This window comes from Molothrus ater, chromosome 6 (genome assembly GCF_012460135.2).
Source record: "Molothrus ater isolate BHLD 08-10-18 breed brown headed cowbird chromosome 6, BPBGC_Mater_1.1, whole genome shotgun sequence".
NCBI classification, from domain to species: domain Eukaryota; kingdom Metazoa; phylum Chordata; class Aves; order Passeriformes; family Icteridae; genus Molothrus; species Molothrus ater.
The window spans coordinates 39,506,097-39,527,030 of NC_050483.2; the positions used below are offsets into that span (position 1 = coordinate 39,506,097).

The 20,934-nt window shown below is 50.1% G+C and overlaps 1 protein-coding gene across 1 annotated transcript in view; it reads right to left on the minus strand.

Moving 5' to 3' along the window:
• Nucleotides 1–20,934, minus strand: part of LTBP2 (latent transforming growth factor beta binding protein 2) — a 71,272-nt gene that overhangs the window by 27,884 nt on the left and 22,454 nt on the right. The window contains exons 4-8 of the mRNA XM_036384801.1: nucleotides 10,752–10,933; nucleotides 9,257–9,427; nucleotides 7,490–7,690; nucleotides 6,886–7,154; nucleotides 5,245–5,347 (exon numbers count right to left, since the gene is read on the minus strand). Coding sequence (XP_036240694.1) covers nucleotides 5,245–5,347; nucleotides 6,886–7,154; nucleotides 7,490–7,690; nucleotides 9,257–9,427; nucleotides 10,752–10,933 — 926 coding nt within the window. The remainder of the gene's footprint in view (nucleotides 1–5,244; nucleotides 5,348–6,885; nucleotides 7,155–7,489; nucleotides 7,691–9,256; nucleotides 9,428–10,751; nucleotides 10,934–20,934) is intronic.

Consider the following 20,934-nt stretch of genomic DNA (forward strand, 5'->3'; position numbering starts at 1 on the left):
CTCCGGAGATGTATTAGAGGTGCCATGGCAAGAAGTTAGGCTATGGCTGTGGGGATCAGCTGAGTTCTAACACAGAATGGACAGAGGGAAAGAGACAAATCCTTCTGTCCAGGTCTGTCATGACTGCTCTCTGGATGGTCTGTTGTAAGGAGGCTCCAGCAAGACTTTCTCCAATGCCCCAACAAGGGTTATGATAGTAGTGGTGGGGAGGGCATGCACCAGTGCTACATCTGTGATACAAAACGCAGTCCTCTGGCTCTACTCATGATCAGTAAAAATCTTGAAGGTGCAAAAGATGCTCGAAGGAAAAAGACTCTGATATTTCCTTTTTGCCATTTACTGTTTCAACAGAAAGATCCTTATTCTGCTCTCAAGATGGCTTCCAACTCCAAGAAGATTCTTTGTACCTAAAAAACCCTAGTTTTGTAACACTGTGCTGCTGCGTGCTGCTACAACAATGCTGTACATGAATGATGAGCAAAACGAGCACTGTGCAGAACAAAGCACTCCTGAAAATGCTGTGCTTTCCCAGGTTAAGTATTGCTTTCTGTAGTACTGGAACGACCTTGCAGAGGTTTCAGCTTCTTTCCCCACCTCCAGCCTTTCTTTACTGTTCTGCACCGACTCCCTGTGGCACATGGTAACAGTGGCCTCTGTAGCCTCCTTCCCATATATCCAGGGATTTTTTTCCTGTATCCTACCCTATCTGTTCCCAGGAGCAGAGCAGGAGGCTGATTTCCAAGGGGCTGCCTGTGGCTGTTTCAATGCCTGCAGGCAGAGTGCAGGGGAGGCTTGCAGAGCCACTTGGCGTTCCTGACATGATGGCTCCATGGGTGAGCTGCCACCCCTCTCACAGTGGGAGGTCTGTTAGGGGAGTGCTGCGGGTGCCAAGCCAGACATTACAAGATCCAACTTTCCAGTGAAATTCAGACTTTTCTCTAGGACAAAAAACTTGAAAAAACACGTGGAGTGGGAATAAAAACAAAACAATAGCCTTCAAAGACTTGTTTCTTAATGCAGTTAAAACCCATAGGAGGAGAGAAAGCAGCCCAGGAAGATCTGCAGTGAGCACAATGAGTGGGTGCACAACCCAGTACATGCTCAGGCTGACTGCAGCTGGAAATAAGGGACAGGGGGCACTGAAAAATCAGGACCTAGAAAATGCAGGTTTACTCCTGCACCCAGAAAGTCTGTCATTTGCACAGAAGGGTGAGACTTGTAGCTTCTGGCAGTACTGCAGATGGTGTCCACTGATATGGGTGTTTTCCTGGAATGCTGCTGGTTCCAGAGGTGTGTGGTCTCATGGACAGGGAGGAGGTAGAAGAGCAGGGCTGTGATACCCTCTGGACAGAATTCTCTGCTACCAGTTTCCTTTATCCCCATGTGCCTGAGAAGGGCCAAGGCTTTAGGAAAACCAGTATCCAAATCCACAACTGCCATGGGGTATGTGTCGACCTGTAGCTCCAGTCTCATTTGGTTTAATTTCTACAGACCATCTCTTAATATTGTTCCAACATGTTCTTTCCACAGACCACTGTATCCCCCAAAATAACACATGGTCTGGCAGGTAAGCAGGAGTAGCTCTGCCCAGCAGTGTACCTGCTACTAGCCCCACCTCCTGAGCTTGCCACAGGACAGGACATTGCTTCAGTGCAGGCTCCTCACCAGCCCTGCTCAACTACTGTGTTTGTTCCTGAGTTCCCTTTCAGTCACATCCTAGTGTGTCTACTTCAGCTGCTTCATCAGCCTCTAATTCTCTTTTCCTTCTATCAGTCTTCTCCAGGTTTTACCTTCCAGCTCCTGTTTGCCCCTACCCTTCTGTTCTAGCCTTTCAGTGTGTGCTCCATTGCTTTCTCCAAGTACAAAAGATCCAGGAGGGTCACTGAATGTCTCCACCAGATTTATCCTATACAAAAGATCCAGGAGGGTCACTGAATGTCTCCACCTGATTTATCCTATCTTGCAACACAACACATTTCATACACCAAATTCTGGCCAGAGCTGAAGGACTCCAGCTGCATGGCAGCATGCAGATGTCCTGCCACCCTCCAGGGCCCTGTCTCTGGCTCATCTCTTTCTCTCATGGACCAGCGACAACCAGCCTTTGCTCCAACAGCTCATGGAGCAAGCCCTTGGCTCTCCCCCTTCTCCCTGGGCTGACTCTGACATGTCATGGGGGTCCTATCTTTAGTTCTCACTTGCATGAGCTCCAGGAACTTCTACTATAGCCTGCTGGAACACCCACCTCTGTGCCCACTTCTCTGAAGACACTTAACAACATACAGCCCCCCAGCAGCAAACCACACAGCCTGAGCATGGCCTAAGGAAATAGCTAAGACTAAAGTAGCACTCACTACAGAGACTCCTGGCTAGGTCAACCCTTAATTTTGAACTCAACTTTTAACATGGTCTCATTAGGACGCAGACAAAGCATTTGAGTGCCTTGGCTTTTCTGATACTGAGCATAAAACATAAAAAATAGCGAGGATTGGTCATGGTAAGTTTGCTCGGACAGATGCCTGCCTCCTATTCATCTTCTCTGATGTCTTTCCACACACAAACATGTACCAAACATGAAAGCTGCAGACGATGGAGACATCCGGACGTATCCAGACTCTACTAACAATCAGTGTCTCGGGCAGACAGTCAATCCAAACAAGTTCCCCATTTGTCTAGCTCTTGCCTGGCTGCACTTCTGTACGTTTGTAAGTGTTTACACTGAACTAGCTTCTGCCATTTCTGTCTCTAGTTGCTGGAATTAAATTCCCAATGCTGTCAAGTCTGCTCTGCTCCGTGCTTCCCTGGCACTCATGAGAGCAAGGAGTTGTCTCTGAAGATCACAATGCTAAGAAGAAAGCTGGAAACATACACTGGACATGTTATCTCTGTGCACGAGACACCAGATCACTGAACTACAGCCCAGTGACTTTGAGTGAGCACAATACAGGCCAGCAACACCATAAGGCAGAAGGAATGTGAGTGTGGGATATGGTCTACAGGCAGGAAGTAGATGAAAACAATGCCTTCACACTGGCATGGAACTAGAAACCCTGGCAGACAAGGCTCAAGGCAATGACAGGTCACAGTGTTTGGTGGCGCTGTTAAAGAAGTAATGTCACTGAGAAAGATCTGTTTTGCTGACTCCATTCTGGTGTCAGCTATCTTGTGTATGAAGACAACATGCCAGAGAAAGGCATGCCATCTACCTGGGCCTCTCACTCCACAATCCTGGGCTCTCTTAAGGTGCCTCCATCATGTGTCTGCCTTACAGCTCCTTACACCAGAGATGGCCAAAGCTGCAAGATACTTGTATACCATAGAACAGGATGAAAATGGCTCCTTCAACTAGCCTGAATTCCTGCCAAAATCACAAGAGCCATTAAGTCTCCAAGGAGGAATTTTATCATCCAAAGCCAGAGGGAATTTCTTGTGGCACAGGAATACAAAAGACCCACATACATTTTTCACAGCACCCTGGAATTAAACTGAAAATAATGCCAGACAGACATCTGTTCACTCAGTGAAAACCAGCAGTGACAACTTGCCTTGAGTTGCAACTGCTCCTGGGACACAGAGCATGCATTGAGCTGTGAGCTGTGGAGCCTGCTGGCAGCTAGGAGTCATGTCTTAAGTGCATTTGGTTGGCTGACTGCAAGGAGCACATGGGAGTATTTTGTGTCTGTTTTCACATCTTAGAAGCCTGTAATTAGACACATTTTGAAGCGCTAAGTCCAGCAGAGCAAATCACTGCTGCAGCTTTGGCTGCATTCTCTGCAAGCACCTTGCATCCTGGCATGGAGAAGAAGAAAGGAGGTGCAGAGTTTTTGCAGCAGTCTGCAGCCCAACTGAAGTATTAAGCAGCCCCCTGCTTTCTAATGGAGGGGTCACAGAAAGATGGGTGAGAAACAGGGAGACTGCTGTGGGATGGGGAAGAGAAAGCCATGACAGGGGTTAAGAAGGTCAGGGACAAAGAAGAGGGGCTAAGGCCTGTGTAGGGCATTTCCTTGTTTGTATAGAACCTGCAGACCCCAGGGTCACCCCCACACCACAAATGCCCAAGACTTTTTTGGGGCTGGCACATGGGCCACAGCACAGCCATGCAGCTTGGGAAGATGACAGCAATCAGAGCTCCTAAGATCTGGACTGGGTTCCAGGATGCTGACAACCTCGTCTGTGATTGCAAGGAATTTGGCTCCAGTCAGCCCTACCCCTGGCTGAGTAGGAATCGAATTGAGGGAGGATAATGAGACACAAATTCAGCTCTTGGGAATGTGTGTGTAAGCGAGCAGGAGAAACTCTGAGCAGAGCTAGAAGTCACCAGCACCACACTTGCTTGCAAAACCTGCTACCTTGGACACCTACACTGTAATTCAGGAGTCCAAAGTCTCCTGAACCATGGGGTCTGTTTTGTTTAGTTCTTTGATCCAGTGAAGGGATGTGACTGAGCAGGCAGGCAGCAATGAAAGGGAGGGGGCAGGCAGGCAGACAGGCAGGGAAGAGGTGAGCAGCTCCCTGCCCACATTCCACCAGGTGAGTGCACCTTGCCCTGCACCACAGCCAGTCAGCACTGGATGCTGGAGCCATTGTGCCCAGGGGACTGCCTCCTCTCTGGCCAGGAGTCCTCCTGTATGGCTTCTCCACCACAACACAGGATGTGACTGTGGTAAAGGGGCCATGCTCATCATGAAGCTCCCCGAGCGGAGCAGATGAGGAATCCCCATCTCCTGCTGGATCAGTCTGTCCAGCTCCCAAGTGCAGCAGAAACAGAGCTGGACGCCCATGCCCCTGGAACAGACCCCTGGGTGTGCTCCTGCCAATTGTTTGATGTAGTGTTATTTCCAGAGCCCCTGCCAAACCCGTGTTGGGCCCAGAGCAAGCCCGTAACTCTATAGGGCCAAGTCTGCAGCCTCCTTCTCCAACCTAGAACTGCACCTCCTAAACCCACGGCTGCTTTTTTCCTGTTTCTCCCTCTGAATGGGGCTAGCATGGTGGGAACCATTGGCCACATGAGCCTGGGCCCAGCACCCAACCAAGAGCACTGTTCCCTGGTGGGCTGGGGCAGCAGCTGGCATGGCCCTGCACTCACCTGGGACATGCTGCCCATCCCCAAGGGCCAAGGAGAGCCGTGTATCAAGACCCACAGCTCTGCTCCTTGCCTCAGCTACACGAGGCAGCCCTTTTTCTTAGCGAGGGTGCAGGCCGTCACTCATGCTGTGCCAGCTCCTGGCCAGCAGCAGTACTCACCTGGCCGGGGGGGACAGGCCAGGCACTGGTCCATGCCCCAGAAGAGGCCCACACTGCCACAGCAATCCTCCAGCTTGGTAAGCCCTGGCAGGGGGTTGGTGCACTGTGGAGAGAGGAGCAGATCAGGCTTCTGTGGGAAGCAGAGGAAACGTGCCCAGCTGGTAGGACAGCAGCAGAGCCAGCAGAGGGAACAGCTGTCTGGGGTCAGAGGCTGGCACGGCCCTCTTGGCACAGCTCCCCACTGGGACACAGCGGGACCAGGGATATGGATTAAGATAGTAAAAAGTTGTGCAGACAGAACCTCCCTTGATTGCACCCTTCAGAGGGGAAGGGGCCATCAAACAGAGCAGAGATGAACCAGAGATGATATCACCTGGCAAAGCCCCAGAATCAGCCCCTTGCCTGGCTGATTAGCCTGTGAAATGGGTGCACCACTCCAGCCCGGCAGGGAGCTTGTTGTCAGGCACTTTCCTCTGCTGAATGAGTCTCTCTTTCCCCCCAGTGTCGGCAAGGCCCTCTGGATTACAGGCTCCCCCATCGGAGCGGAGCCGCTGGGCCGCAGGCTGGGGCTGGCGCCCGTCCAGGCACGCGTGGCCGCCTGCCCAGCGCTGCATACCGAGCGCTCGGCTGCGGCAGGCAGGCGGGAGAGGCAGGCACTCCCCGCCCAGCTCCTCACCCCCTCCCAGGCACGGCATCACCCCAGCTGGGTGAGCTGTGAGCACAGCGAGGGTACCCCCGGCCGCCCCTAGAGCATCTCTTACTGCCTCTCCAGGCATCCGTAAGCATCTCTGTGCATCATCACCCTTTGCTCCTAAGGTCGCAGCACTGCCATCCCCCCACAGAGAAGCAGGGCTTTTCCAGCCCCAGGTTCTGATCTCCTCTCTTTTTGCACTAGAGAATGGCTAAGAATATTTTCTGCTAGAAACGACTTGGATAGGAGTGACTGAAGGGTGGGATGGGAACTGGGAGCAGCCTCCCCAAAAAGGCTGGGGAGCAGTGGGGAGGGGGCTGAGTCCCAGACTGGCAGGCTGGGGGTCTCTCTGAGCACGAACTGCTCTGGGGGAGCTCACAGGTGTTCCTGTGGGTGCCAAAAACCTCCAATGCTTTTCCAGTGACGCAAGAGAAACATATGGGGAAAGACAAAATAAGAAATTACAATGACTGTGGGACAGGGGTGAGAAAGTCCCTCACGTGCATTTGCTTCCCAAGCCCCAGTTGAGCTCTCCAGGAAGGCATGGTTCCATGGAAATCAGACTTCCATTTATCGTCTGAGAGGGAAAGGAATTTTCCTATGTTTTATACGTTTCCTATAATAATCGCAGAGCGTGGCTGTAAATGTTGCTATAAATAGGGCACCCTTTTAAAACCAGACTGTGTGTGAAAGCCATCAAGTCTGGGCTGTGCTGCCCCAGGGCACAGCCTGGTCAGGGCAAGGCAGTGAGGTCTCTCTGTTGGATCAAAGCAAGGAAATTTTTTCTTCCCAAGTAGTAACACATTGCTGCCTGTGCCCATGGCACCTGCACGATGCCCATGCTGATGCTGAACAGCTTCACAGAATAAAGCCACCCTCTATACGCCAAAAGCCAACGCTCCCCTACCCCACAACAAGGAATACACCAACACTTGAAGATGTCCTCTTACCTGCCCATGGAGAGCCTCCCGAAAGCACCTCCCCAGCAGCCCTGGGGCTCTCTGCTGTTGCTGTCTGCTCTCAGTGGCAATACTGTTCCCATTCCCATGGGAATAGGTGTACCAGGGCACAGCAGCCAGCTGAGGCACCAGGACTGCCTCCACACTGTTCTCCTCCGACGCCTCTGCATCACCCCGCACCCTGGCCACCTGGTGAATTTGCACAATGGCTTCTGGAGGGTGGTTGATGTGGACGTTCACCAGAGAAGGGTTTAGGGAAGCTGGAAGATGAGTTTACACCACATTTGTGACAATCTGGCAACAATTTGGCACCCAAAGAGTGTCATCATGAACAAAGTCAAATGGGAGGAGAGGTAGACTGAGCCCGCCAGGAAATCTAGAGGAAGACTTCATCTAAGAGAAAATAATTCTCTGGCCTAAAAAGAGGACAAACCTACCAAAATCTCCACAAGAAACTAGGGAAACCTCCTGTCTAACAACCTGGCCTGAAACCACAGGCATAAGGAGGTAGTGGCTTCCTGAGGCCTGTTAGAAGATCTGAGGAGCACACAAGTAGGAGTAAAATGTGGAGTCTGGAGCCATTGGCCATGCTCACCAAGCTGGTTGGACAAGGGCAGGGTATATGTGGAGTGCCTCATGGAGCTGTCAGCTGGGATCTTTGGGCCTCTTCCTCCTTGCTTCTTTTCCAAAGAGGGAGCTGGCAGGTGGCAAAACTTCCCCGTGGAGTTGGAGGGGCACCAGCATTCATCGCGGCCCACGCAGCGCCCTCCATTCAGGCAGGGGATCTGACAGAAGTCTGCAAGGCAAAGAGAGATCTGCTTAGAGGAGAAACTGACACACTGGCTCTAGCCAAGGGCAGCTGGGGGACACCAGGCAGCTGCACCTGGACAGCACTAACCCCATGATGTCCCAAGGACCAGGCCCAGCACTGGGCTGGGGTCAGCACTTACAGCCTGGAGGCAGGCTCAGGTCCCTGCTGGACAACACCGTCTTCCCCAAGCTCTGTTCACAACTGGAGGCATGGCTTGAAGAAGATGAACCCTTCCTTGGGCTCTGGGGCCACAGCCAGGCTGGGGCACCCATGTCCTGGGGAGCTGCCAAGGTGTTGTTGCTGACACAGCAGGATCTCTTGGAGTGGGTCAGGAGCCATGGCAGCCATATGTAGCCAAGTTTGCCCAATTTCTTCCCTTCTGCATTGCCCCCTCCCCACTTGGCAGGGTTTTTACTCTTAGCCCAGAAGGGAACTCAGCAGGATGGGAGAGGCAGACAGAACAGGCAGAGAGCTACATCCTCACAGCCTGTCTCACATCCAGCCCTGGCCCTGCCAGCAGTTCATGTGGGAGAAGTGTGGAGTGGGACAAAATAAGCAGGAGCAATTCATCTGCACAGGCTCAGAAAAAGCATTCACAGATGAAACCAAAGTCATGTCCTTTCTGACCTCATCATGCTTGGAGCAACCCAGAACAGTTCTCAATGTGAGCTAAACTCCACCAACACATGGGATTCCTTGACAGATTATCCTGACTCATTTCATATGAGATGAGACACTGCTGCTCCACATTCCTGGATGGCTTGTCAGGTTCATCCCAGGAGATGAACACCCATCCTGTTTTAAGCTCATATGCTCAAGCCCAGCACCCAGTTTAAGGGGAGGAGACACATGTTTTTACTGGGACCTAGGCATAAATTTCTGTGAACACAATCTTCCATCAGTGTCCACAACAGCAAGACTTTTCATTCTCTCAGTAGAAGAATTTGAGTGATACAGAGGCACTCAAAGGACAAGTCCCAACAAGTCCAGCATGTTTCTCCCACCAGCTTGCTCCAAGACAATGTGACCAACCCACAGCTGGATATCCCAGTGACTTGATGAGCAATCCCAGTGGCTCTGAAGGGTGAGCAGTGGTTTCAGCAAGCCCTGTTTATAAGAACAGTTTGCAACCTGCAGCCAGCTCTCCTGGCTGCCATGTGAGTGAAAGGAGAGAACAGGGGGAAATTAGGTGATGAAAGTCAGCCCCAAGACTGGATGCCAACTAAAGCAGTGAGCTGGCTCTGAGAAGAAGGAGGTGGTGAGGCTTGGCTGCAGGCCTGACTCAAGCACATACATCCTCTCTACCCAGGGTGAGATGGAAACAGGATCTGCTTGCCCAGGAAAGAGAGCAATGAGGCAAAGTCTCTCTGCCTCCCCCAGAGAGAGAGTAAGCCCCAAACACCCCAGAAAACACCTTCGAAGGCACTGAGAATAGCCATTGCTTCCTCTCCCTACAGCAGCCCAAGCCCTTAGTCTGTAGAGTCAGGAAAGGCAGGAAGATAGAGTGGGGAGACAGGCAAGAAAGTAGGTGGAGGACATGGGGGTGCTTACAGATGCGGAAGCCAGATTTGGGATCGTGGTCCTGCCCCCCTTGGCTGTAGAGAGTGGTGGTGTCTCCTTTCTCACAGCTGTTGTAGCAGCGCCCACTCTGGCACGTCTGTTTGCAGATGGTGGGTGTGAAGACAATTTTTATCTTCCTAATCTTCTCTGTCAGGTTGGCCCCTAAGAAAGAAAAAGAGTGTTAAGTGGAAACAGCATCTCTAGGCCAGGGGAGCTGTTATTTGCAGCTCAAGCTGTCATTCGCAGCTCAAGCTCCAAAGCATTCCCAGTGCAAAGAGGGATTTATGTCCCTCCCCAAGGTGATGGAGTCACCATCCCTGGAGGTGTTTAAGAAAAGACTGGATGTGGCACTAGTGCCATGGCATAGCTGACAAGGTGGTGTTACATCATTGATTTGACTTAAAGATCTTTTCCAACCTAGCTGACTGCAATTCTGTGATTCTGCCTCTCCTTGCCCCTGCTCACTCCACCCCGTTTTCTGCTCCAGCAGCTGTAAGAGTTGGTCAACACATGAACAATGGCACTTTAAGCAATATTCTTTCTCCAACCACATCAGTAGTCAGAAGACTGGCTGCTCTTAAACCACTGGAAGTCTCCTCACATAAACACACTGTCATTTAGAAGAGAGAACATCAGATCTTAAGAAAACCATTGTCACCCTACAAGTGTCCCTTCACCTCCTGCAGCTATCTATGGTCCTTTTCTGGTCCCTCACCATCCTCCCATATGATGGGAAATCACGCTCAGAGCTCTTTGGGACATGTGGAATATGGTCAACAGACAGAACTGTTGTGTAACCAGCTGGCTTGACACCAGAGCCTTCCATCCCACCCCAATGGGACAGTCATGTGCTGTCCTTGCTGTGCTCACCCCACTCCCTGTTTCAATCCCCACTTTCAGATTACAGCTTCAGCCAGGTTCATGGCCCTACTCATAGGGGCTGAGGTGCCTCCTTGGGGAATCATGGCTTCAGGAGGGAACCAAGCTGCAGAAGACAACTGGCATCTGTCCTAGCTGGGAAAGCATTTGGCTTAGCATCTGCATGTCCCAGCAGCCTGGCCTAATCCCTGCTCATGTCAGAAGGCATCAAGGCAGCAGCCAAAGGGAAGAAATAGATGCTGGTTGCACAATCTGACCTTGAGAGCTGCTCAGACTGAGGAGTAAGCTGGGAGACACCATTCCTACAGACTGAGGCAATTCCCCTTCAGGGCTGGGGTGTTGTTCAACATCTCTGAGATGCAATTGTCATATCCCCTGGCTCCCGTCTCAAGCCATCAGCATTTTGCTTCCCTGATGTGTCCTCTTTCAGTAGAGCCCCTTTCTTTGCCAAGACCAGCAATGCCCATGCTGACCTTCCCTTTTCATCCCACTGAGCAGCACCAGTCCTGGGAATCCATGGTTTCTTGGGAATCCCCAGTTAAAGTGTTGCCCTTTCCCATGACCCCACCAAGAAGACCCAAAAGAGTGACAGCCCTACAGACCTTACCTTTTGCAGACAAGGTGTGCTCCTGGGAAACAGCGTGTGGGCCAGGTCTGCTCTGCTCATGTCCATTCCCGTTGGGGAGTGCATTAGAGGTGAGCTGGCCATTGCTGGCTGGGTAGCGCCGCACAGTCCTTGAGGACCCTGTGTGCTGAGGGGAGACAGGAGAGCCAATTCTGCTCTGAATCCTGTGGAAGAGAAAAAATGGACCAATATGCCTCACGAGTGACTGCACTAACCCACAGTCCCTGTCAACCAATGTAGCAGCAAGCTTCACTGCCAAACTGCCTGAGCTGCCACCTGGACACAGAGATTCATCCACCTGTGCAGGATCCCACTCCTCCCCTACTTTCAGTCATCACCATGGCACACTGTTCCCCTCTAGGAACCATGCCCCATGACCTGAGCCTGGCAGGACACGGTATTCACCAAGACACCCCCTCTGTACCATCACATCAGGCTGTCTTTCCACAGGGATGCTTTGGCTGCCTTGAAGAACTGCCCATCACACTCAAGGTCTGTTCCTTGACCATAGCAAATGTAAGCAGCTCCAAATACACGTGTTCTTATGGTGGAAGTTTTCTTAGGACCTGCCTATCCAGCCCCAGACAAGCACTAAAAACAGTAAGACAGTCAGAGAAGAGGCCAGACCAAGCAAATACACAAAACTTGGCCCCTGAGAGTCACAAACAAGAGAGAATCACCAAGAACTCAAGTCTGTAAGAGCAGTTACAACTTTCTGCACTAAATGCATTGATGGCTTTTGGTACTCTCAGGCGACTAAGCACAGAGAAGCCATCCAGCTCTCAAGGTCACATCTCATACACACTCTTTTATAAAGCCATGTAGGCCACAAGGCAGAGCTCTTTGTGTTAAAGACCTTGATCTACTGCATTTGCTCCCATTTCCTTTTACTGACTGCAGCACTAAGCCTCCAAGAGGGTACTCTGCTTTCCAACAAAAGCATCTCACTCTCACCTGCACTACCTGCAAGGAAAAAGGCTTGGTACAGCCAATGGCCAAAACAAGTTGGCTGCCCACATGCTCCTTGGGTTTCTTTGAAAGTCCCAGCCTTGGATGCCTCTGTAACTGAACTTCAGTACTGACAACTCTTCTGCATACCCTGTCCGACACCTCCATCTCTGATGAAGTGGCTGAGGCAAAAAGTGGCACTTCCCACTGAAGTGCCCAGAGAGGCCTGTCCCATTCTGTGGTTTTTACCATCTTCCCTGTCACAGTCAGCACAGGAGATGTGTTACAGTGTCTACAGGAAAGGCAAATTTCTAAACCAAACAGGACTGGGTGATTCAATGAGAATTGGCTGACAGCAGCTCTGCCTTGCAGACATTCCTTGGATAGCTTGGAATAACAATAAGATCTGGGGAGATGGAAAGGGAGCTCATGCTGTGCTGGTATTCAAGCAGGTCAAGAACAACACACAAGGTAACTGTCAGCCAGCAAGCCCAAAATCAGCCCTGAACAATGGAAAAGATGACACACAGGTCAATTATCTGGGAACTAAACAAAAGGAATACAAACTGATGTCAAGTCAAGGAGGTCTGTGAAGAACCACTCTTGTCAAAGGAGTCCATTTTCATAATTTGATAGAATTAGACACATGCACACCAACCATCTGAGAGCCTATGCTATTTCCATAAAAAATAAACAGGCAGTACGATGCCAATCAGGCACATGCAAAATTAATAACAAACTGGCTGTGAAACAGAACACAAGAAGTAGTTGCCACTGGGGAGGGAATTAGATGGGTTCCAGGGTGATCAGTATGAGGCCTGGCATGATTCAAGAATTTCATCTGGAAATAAATATTTTTATTTCTAAATAAACATACAATCGACATTGATAATGTGTGCTGCTGACACAAAAATTTGCAATGTGGTGTATTGTGATGAGAACAGAGCAATCACACAGAGCAGTTTGGATCTCTGTGGAGGGTAAATATATCCAAGCAACATGGGATTTTAATAGAGCCAAATGCAGGATTACACTTCTAGGAAGAAGGAATGCAGGCAGCAGCTGCAGATAGTTGGAGATGATCCTGGAAAACAGCAATTCAGAAAAGATTTCAGGGCTAATGACAAGCAATTAAATATGAACTGTCAGTTCAATGCCCTGACATTAGGACATTGAAACACTGCAGGAACAGGGAGGTATTTTTGCCTCCCTACACGTCCTCATCACAGGAGGGTGTATACATGCTATAATATCACCCTAGCTGTGATGTAAAATATGTCACATCTTCTAAGGGGTGTCAAAAATATGGAGAGAATACAGGAAAAAACATGGTGGAAATAACTGGGGGACTAGTGAAAATGCCTTTCTGTAAGAAACATAAAATATTCAATCTCTTCAATTTAGGATAAAGAAGAGGTGCTCTGATTAGAGGGCACAGGTTTCTCCACAGGAACAAAATACCAGGTGTAAAGAGCTGACAACATCTGCAAACTGAAGCCAAATGATTCCTTACTAGAAAGCAGGCCTACATACAGCAGTATAGATCTCTTCCTTCTGCAAAAACCTCAGTGGTGGATTCCCAAACTCCCAATACATCCCTTCAGCAGAAGAGAGTGTGCTGACAAAAATATTTCTTGTCTTGCTAAAATCAAGATCTAGACTGAGATGAGGACAGCAAATAATGCTTGTTTTTCAATAATCAGCAAGGCTAGCCAGAATAATTAAAGAGAAGTGAACCTTATTTCAGTTCTGCCTCAGTCCCTTTCAGAAGCTCCCCTGAGATCCTGCAGAGTGCCACCTACCCCAGATGGCCAGGGCAGCCAGGCATGGCCTGCCCGCACATTTCTGAGCTCCTAATTCAGCCCTGCAGCCAGAAAAGGAATTTCTGATGCCTGTTATGTACTGCTTTGTCACCTGGTGTGCTACTGCTAGTTTTGTTAGTGACAAAGGAAAAGCCACATGGAACTCTAGGGAGGCTAGGGAGGAGCTACCAGACCTTGGAAGCTCAGGCACATTTGTTCTCTGACTTCCAGTAAGAGATCCCAAGCACAGTCCTATGGGTGAACATGGCTGGGATTCCAAGGTCTTTTACTGCAGAGATGGAGACACCCTGAGGAAAAGAAGTGCATTCCCCCAAACACAGTGACTGTCCTAGTGCCGGCCCTGGGATCTGAAGAGTCACTGGGTGAAGGTGACAGGTAGCATAACAGAGGGAAATATCAGCTCTTCTGCTTGAAAACCCTCACATCACGTCTACTCTTGAGAAAAGGGAGCATGCTGTGTGCAAGTAGCACAGCTTGGCTGGGCTCTATGCACTGCCTGCCTGAAGGAACTTCACCCTTTGTCTTTAGGAACATCTCTTGTCATTCCTAGGATTACCAAATTTTGTAACAAAACCCACAAAACCCCATAACAACAACATGTGAAGGGCATTAAATAAAATAATCATTAGCATTTCAGTTCCAAAGAAAGAGGGATTATATGACCTTACTACAAGGGGCAGTGCCAACTTCACAAAGGAAAAACAGAGTAGGAACATTATGGTTTGCAACACTTGAGGAAAAGTCATCCTAGTGAGATCTCATTGGCAAAGCATTCCAGTGTGAGTTGAAGCAGGGAGGAGGTGTGTGGGGGGGGTGAGATTTGCTTTGAATTAATTTGTTTATTTGGTTCTATTCTAGGCGGATGAGCACTGGGATTTGTGGACTGAGTTGAGTAATACCATTCAAGCCTGGGCTACAGAAGTCAATGGCAAAAGGCATCCTTCCATCTCAATTTGTCATGCTGAGCAGCTGGCTCATGGTCAGGGAAAACAAAACAGAGTTTTTCCCTCCAAACCTTCAGAGTCAGTCCATGCTGGGCAGACAGGGACTGGCTCACTTGAAGTGTCTCAGGAAATACACCTGAGCTCACCACAGCAGTACAGATCTGATCAGAAGCCATTAGCAATCCCTATCCACTTCATGGATCCTAATAAACATAGGGCCAGAGCTTGGCCAGTTCCCAGGGATCTGCACTGCCACAGGTTCTCTCAGTGATGTGGCTGTCCTAGGGGGAAGAGTGAGGATGGGAAACAGATGGGGTAGCTCCAAATCAGCAGAGTGTGGAGCTTGTGTTACCATGCTCCATGCCTTCACCTGCTTGAGAAGAGGCAATGAAGAGGCAGAGGAGTTTGACACTTCAAGCACTATGTTCCAGTCACTTAAAGTCCAAGGGCCTCATATTCATTCAGTCTTACAGCCTCCCCCAACATGGTATCACTCACTTCCACTCCTTCAGCCAGGCATGTGGCCAGCACACATCTCTGCAAAGAGGCAGTGGTCTCTTCTTTTACAGACAACTGCCTGCTCTTCATCCATCAGAGCTGCTGACAACTTTCTCTGTGTCAGGCACAGCCTGTAGGGCAAAATCAACATGCAGTCTCCTGTCCTGTAGCACCCACCTCTGGAGCTCACGGTGGCAATGATCCAGGACAGAACATGGGGCAAGGAGGGAAGGCAGAGGGAGCAGAGTTCTCCTTCCAGGAGCATGGGTGTGAGCATTCCTACTGATTTCTACCAGCTGAAAGGTCCAGCTGAGAGACCTCAGTCACCTTCACATGGAAACACCTATAGGTATTGGGTGCTTATCAAAATTAAGAGATTTGGGATGGGAGGGAGCTGTGCAGATTGACCCACATCTGCAACAGTTCAAAACTATCCAACAAGTGCTTTTAGCTGCTCTATTCTGAGGTGCAGGTCAATGACCTGGATTCTCTCTAAGCCTGAGGACACATGCTAGAAGTCAAGAGAACTAAGGGAGGTCTGGTCCCCTACATTCTTGTGCTACATATCCCTGCAGGACCCAAATAACACTTGTATTTCATTCAGCAAGAGATCCCACACATCACCACAGCATTTTTGTGTGTAAACATTTTATTTTCAATGAATTTTGGTACCACTTGCACCCTGCTCTATATTTACTTTAGTCTTAGCAGAGTAGAGAAGGTACAAAAATATTGTATGCTCTGGATATCATGGCTCTACTGCCAGTCCCAGATGAACCTACAAGGTGCCTGTTCTCTGAACAGAGCAGGTGAATGATTTCCTGTCACTCCACTGAGGGCTGAGCTGGCAGACTCCCAGAAACTGCACAGATGGATAGGAGGACTTCTGTTTTCTGAATCAACCACAGAGTTTTTTTTAAAGCCTGCAATTTCAAGATTAGATATGCAGAGTCACAATAACCAAGTCTAAATCACTGAGACTGAGGTATCTGGAAAACAATATTATTTTCCTAACCCACTGTATATAGAAACTATTTGCAAATCTCAGATCACTTCTGGTGATCACGGTTCTCTGGGTAAGCAAAAGCCAGAGGGAGTACAGGTGGGCAAACTGTTCTCTTAGTGACCTAACACCAGGCATCCTCCTTGGAGCTGGAGGCAAAGGTGGCAAACTCTTCAAAGCACTTCCCTCTCCCCAGCAGCAACACCTCAGTCTTTCCTGGATTTAGCTTCTATCGGCTGCTCTTCATGCAGCTGTTGACTTTGGCCAGAGTGCTAGTGAGCTGGGAAACGGTGGGGCTTTTTTCTATTTGTGTAAAAGAAATGCAGAGCCAAGTACCACAAGAGTATTACTGGTTTTTCATCCAGCCTGCCTCACCCTCTCCCCAGCCAAAGCCTGACAGACCACAGCAGGGTGGATGGCTTGAGGCACTGTGGAGAGAGTGAGTCCTGGGCAGTGTGGTCAGCAGGGAGGGGCACTAACCCCAGACAAGGAAAGGACAGAAAAGATGAGGATTGGAAATTTACTCTTCCAGCTGGAAACAAATCTTCTGATGTTCATGCTGAAGATCAAGGAAAGATGACAGAGACTATTGAGACCTAAGGAGCAATTCTCAGAAGGGCAACAATAGCACTGGCCAAAACAAATCTGAAGATAAGCAGCTCTCAGAGAAGAAAATATCTTCCCAGGGTCCAGAAAACCCCATCTCAGAGCCCAACAAGCTCCATCTCTCCAAATATAACCAGCTTGCTGCTTGGGATGCAGTTGCTGCCTCCAGGTACCCAGAAAGGACACGTGCTGCCCATGGGCTGGGAGCAGAGTCCCATGGAGGGCAGCCACTGGTAAGTGCACCCCAGCTACTCCAGACTGCAGCCTGCATGTGCATCTCCACATGAGTGGGCTCAGCCAGGACAGGGACTGAGTCATGCTCAACCCCTGATAACCTGCCAGGGCAACAGGCAGGTTCTCCCCTGGATTTTAAATGCTGAACAATATACTTGGTGTCTGTCTTGTCCATCTGCCTGTCCCTCTGGCAAGATGCCCTCCCTGCTTGGGGCCACAGGGACCAAAATCAGTGATTCACTTCCCCCTTTGTAATGCTCAGCAGTTGCTGATTTTCCACTAAAGAGTAACAGAAGAATGGGCAGCCTTAACACCAGCATCTGTGTCTATGGGGGAAAGAGAAGCAGCCAGCTTTGGAAAGCAGTAAATTGACTGCAAACCAGAAACTTCCCCTTTCTTGGATTCCAAATAGGTTCCTCAGCAGGCAGAAAGGATTCAGGGCTCAGGCACAGGAGGGGCATTGCTTAGAGAGCACTCCAGTTTATTATCAATTAGCTCAGAAACATGACAAGGAAGACAGCTCTGTTAAGACTCTGGGAGGAGGGGGAAAACCACACCATACAAGGTACTGACTTCACCCACATTAGGTCCATAAATCCTGGCTCAGTTTATTATCTCCAGGGGCAGCAGAAATACCACTGAAACCTGCCTGCTGTCCCTCCTGCTGGTGTCTTCAGCCCTGGTACCTACCATTGAAATGAGGGAGTCCCTGAAGTCTGAAGCCCATGCTCCCCAGCATTTGATGGAAAGCAAGGGAAGTTCTCCTGCACTGGAGAAGCATCAGCCAGCCTCCACAGGAATAAGACCTTCCTGGGAGAGCCAAGCAGAATCTATGTACCATGAAGGCCACAAGAATGACTGCTCAGTGCCTTTGTTCCAGATCCACAGACACCTACAGCCAGATGCCATGCAAGATGGGACATGAGACACTGGCACCTGGACCATCACAGGGACATCAAGGTGCAAGTCATCCAAATCTTTCTTCCCTTCCAAGACCTCTAGAGCTGCTGTTGGCAGAGTGTCACTGATGATACCTTTTGCCTTTGTGTGGGAGGGCACAAACAGTACTCACAAAGTGGGGCTGCAGGGCCAGGAACATGTGTCAGGCTCCCTGATGCACATTACACTCTGTCACTGGCACATGCCAAGAGTCATGTCAGTCCAGCACCCAGGTGCCAGCCCTATCCTTGACCACAGTGACGAAGAAGCTCTCATAGAGCCCACATGGCTCTTATTTTGGGCTCTCACCTGTGCCATGTTGCAGGGGTAACTCCAGCTGCCTGCTCCACTTGACATATGTGCCAGTGGCCGGCCAAGATTTCTCTGAATCTCTCACTACAAACTGTAGCAGCAGATGTGCAAGTCCATGGGGCAGCAGAGTCACCAGCTGTCTGCTTCATGCCACCAAGCTCAGACTTCACCACCACCACCACCTTGGCATCCTCCTTCTTCTGGCCCCCAAAGCAGTGCCAGTGCTGCAGAGCCATCCTAGCTGGCTCCCAGCCTGCCATGTACTGTGTGAGAACAGAGAGACAGAGGGCTGTGAACTCTAATTTTATCTGTTCAGGAGTTGCCAGACACCACATATGTAACTGAACCCCTCTAAGCTCATAGACAGCTAACAAGTCCTTTTTAACCAGTCTCTTGGGATCCAATTTTCTCCTTAGCCAAAGTGGCTGCTCACATGCCTCCACACAGCTCTCTGCTGACATTAAATGCCCTTCCCTTGCCACATGTGCCACACATGCCACCTGCCACTCTGTTGAATGCTCTTCTTTGCTCTCATGTATTAGGCAGTGAGCAACTGACTCCCTGGAAGAAGTCCAACTCTCCAAGCATGGGAAGAGCACCTGCCTGGCCCAGTGAGGCTGCAGAAAAATGCCCTGCTCAAGGACATGGCATCAGGTGGTCACCAGGAGCTGCAGACCATGCATCCATCAGACCTTAGTGCTGACCCATTAAAAGGCCAGAATAATGATTTCCAAATGCCAAATGTGATAAAGACCTGTCTGCAATCTGCTTGTCTCCAGAGCTGAAGTGCAGGCCAAAGCCAAAAATAAAAATGCAGCCTGCAACTGCTCTGAGCTTCAAGTGGAGCCAACAGAGGAACCATGCCAGGTTACTTGATTACAAATGCCACATTTGGGCCATATCTTGAACACTCCATAGACTAAAACTGGGATTTCAGTGGTGAGGGAGACCAGGCAAGGAACCACCTCTCTGTCAGAACTGCCCAGGATGGCCTGTGGTGCTCAGCTGCACACTCCTTTGGGCTGGAACAGTGACAAAACTGCCTCAGTTGGCTCCCCTGCTGCATGGAGGGGGCTGGTGCTGAGCAGCACAATCAACAGGCACAGCACTGCTGCCAAATGCAGTCACACAGGCAGTCTCACACCTTAGTGATTAGAGACTCATGCAGAAGCATCCTAACAGCTGCCATCACATGCAGGTCTCCATCAGTGCCACCATCTCACTGCAGCCATCACGCCATGGCCGCAGCCTGTGCTCCACCACAAACCCTGGCACAAGCTGCTGGCACAGCCAGAGCTGGGCTGTCAGTCACACCATGGTCTGTCAGTCACACAATGGGCTGTCAGCCACACACTGTGACCACCCCACCGAGGTGGGGAGGTTCAACCCCCCACCAACCCCAGCAACGCCTCCTCTGCCCCTCTCCTGCTCCCCACACTCCCCAGTACAGGGTCCTACCTGGCAGGGAAGGATCTGTGCTTAGGGCAGTGGCATACAAGAGGAGAGGACAACACATCAACCTGTGCTTGTACACACAGAGCACGGATCTCCATCTCAAAGGTCCCTCTGTTTCCACAAGACACAACAGCTGCAAGCTGAGGGCCTGGCTGCCATCTAATGAAACCTGCTGCAGAGGCATCAGCCAGAGAAAAGCTCAACATTGGCTGCAGGGAGGTCACTCATCTCCCCCATAACACAGTGAAAAAACAAGCACATTTGAGTTTCATTTTCATCTTGTTGACTAGCAACACCCACCCCCTTCACGAGGCTGCCAGCTTCAAAGCCCTGAGAAAACACTTTAGCCTATTCATCCTTGCACCCACATGCACCCCTGGGAGTGGGGGGAGCCAGCTGCCTGCCCACTGCTCTACACAGGACACAGAGAGGGCTGGAAATGCCTCTCTCACCCCAGGCATGTGAGTGGGGTGGGGAGTTTGTGGCTGAACACACACAACACAGCGTGAGAGCAACAACGTGAAGAGATGTGTGCAGTGCTCTCATCTGAAGAAGTGAAGGCTTTTCATCTACAGCAGGTGGTCTCCCACTCATCCTGGGAACACTGTAGATCTAAGACATATTTTAAGCTAAAATCATGGTTAAACACCCAGCAGGATGTCCTGGCTTTTGGATCTATTACCTCAGTGTTGTTAGGTCTTCTCACATTGCTCCATCCCCAGCCACACACAGGATTCCTGCACCTGCAGCACTCAATCCATGAGAGCTGAGCTGGGATGTAACCTTAGCTATCCATTCTTGAAGCCTCATCCCAGCTGAGGATCAGGGAATGAGCATCCTGGTGATTTTTAGTCTGTACTGTTCTGCACCGGCTCCATCCCTCCATGTGCTCACTAGCAAAATGCCTAGTGGGTGTCTGGGAATCAGGAACACTCCTGGCCATGTCAGCATGATGCCTGATGGCAAAGCCAGTGACTTCAGGAGTACCATGACCATCAGTCTGCTCTAGACCTCTCTCACATAGCCCTCAGCACCCACACCAAGGACTACAAGGGAGGAACAGGTTTCCCAGACTCCTCATTGAGAAGGGATGTGGAGCCCTGCACCTGCTTTGGCAGCGCCTGGATTCCAGTTCTGCAACAACTGAGCTCCAAAGTCATGGAGAAGGCAAAGCTCCAGTGTCATTATCAACCTGTCATTACATCCCTGGAATAGTTTGGCACATTGCTTTTTAGAAAGCCATACCATTGAAATATTACCATGGCCACCCTGCCAAGGCTACAGGCAACCTAATACACTCTGCCCCATCCTGATAGCCTCAGCCTCCAAGTATGTTCCTCATCCTCCAAGGCCAACACTTGGCTCAGTTTTGCAGATGTGGGTCTGTTAACCATTCCACTCAG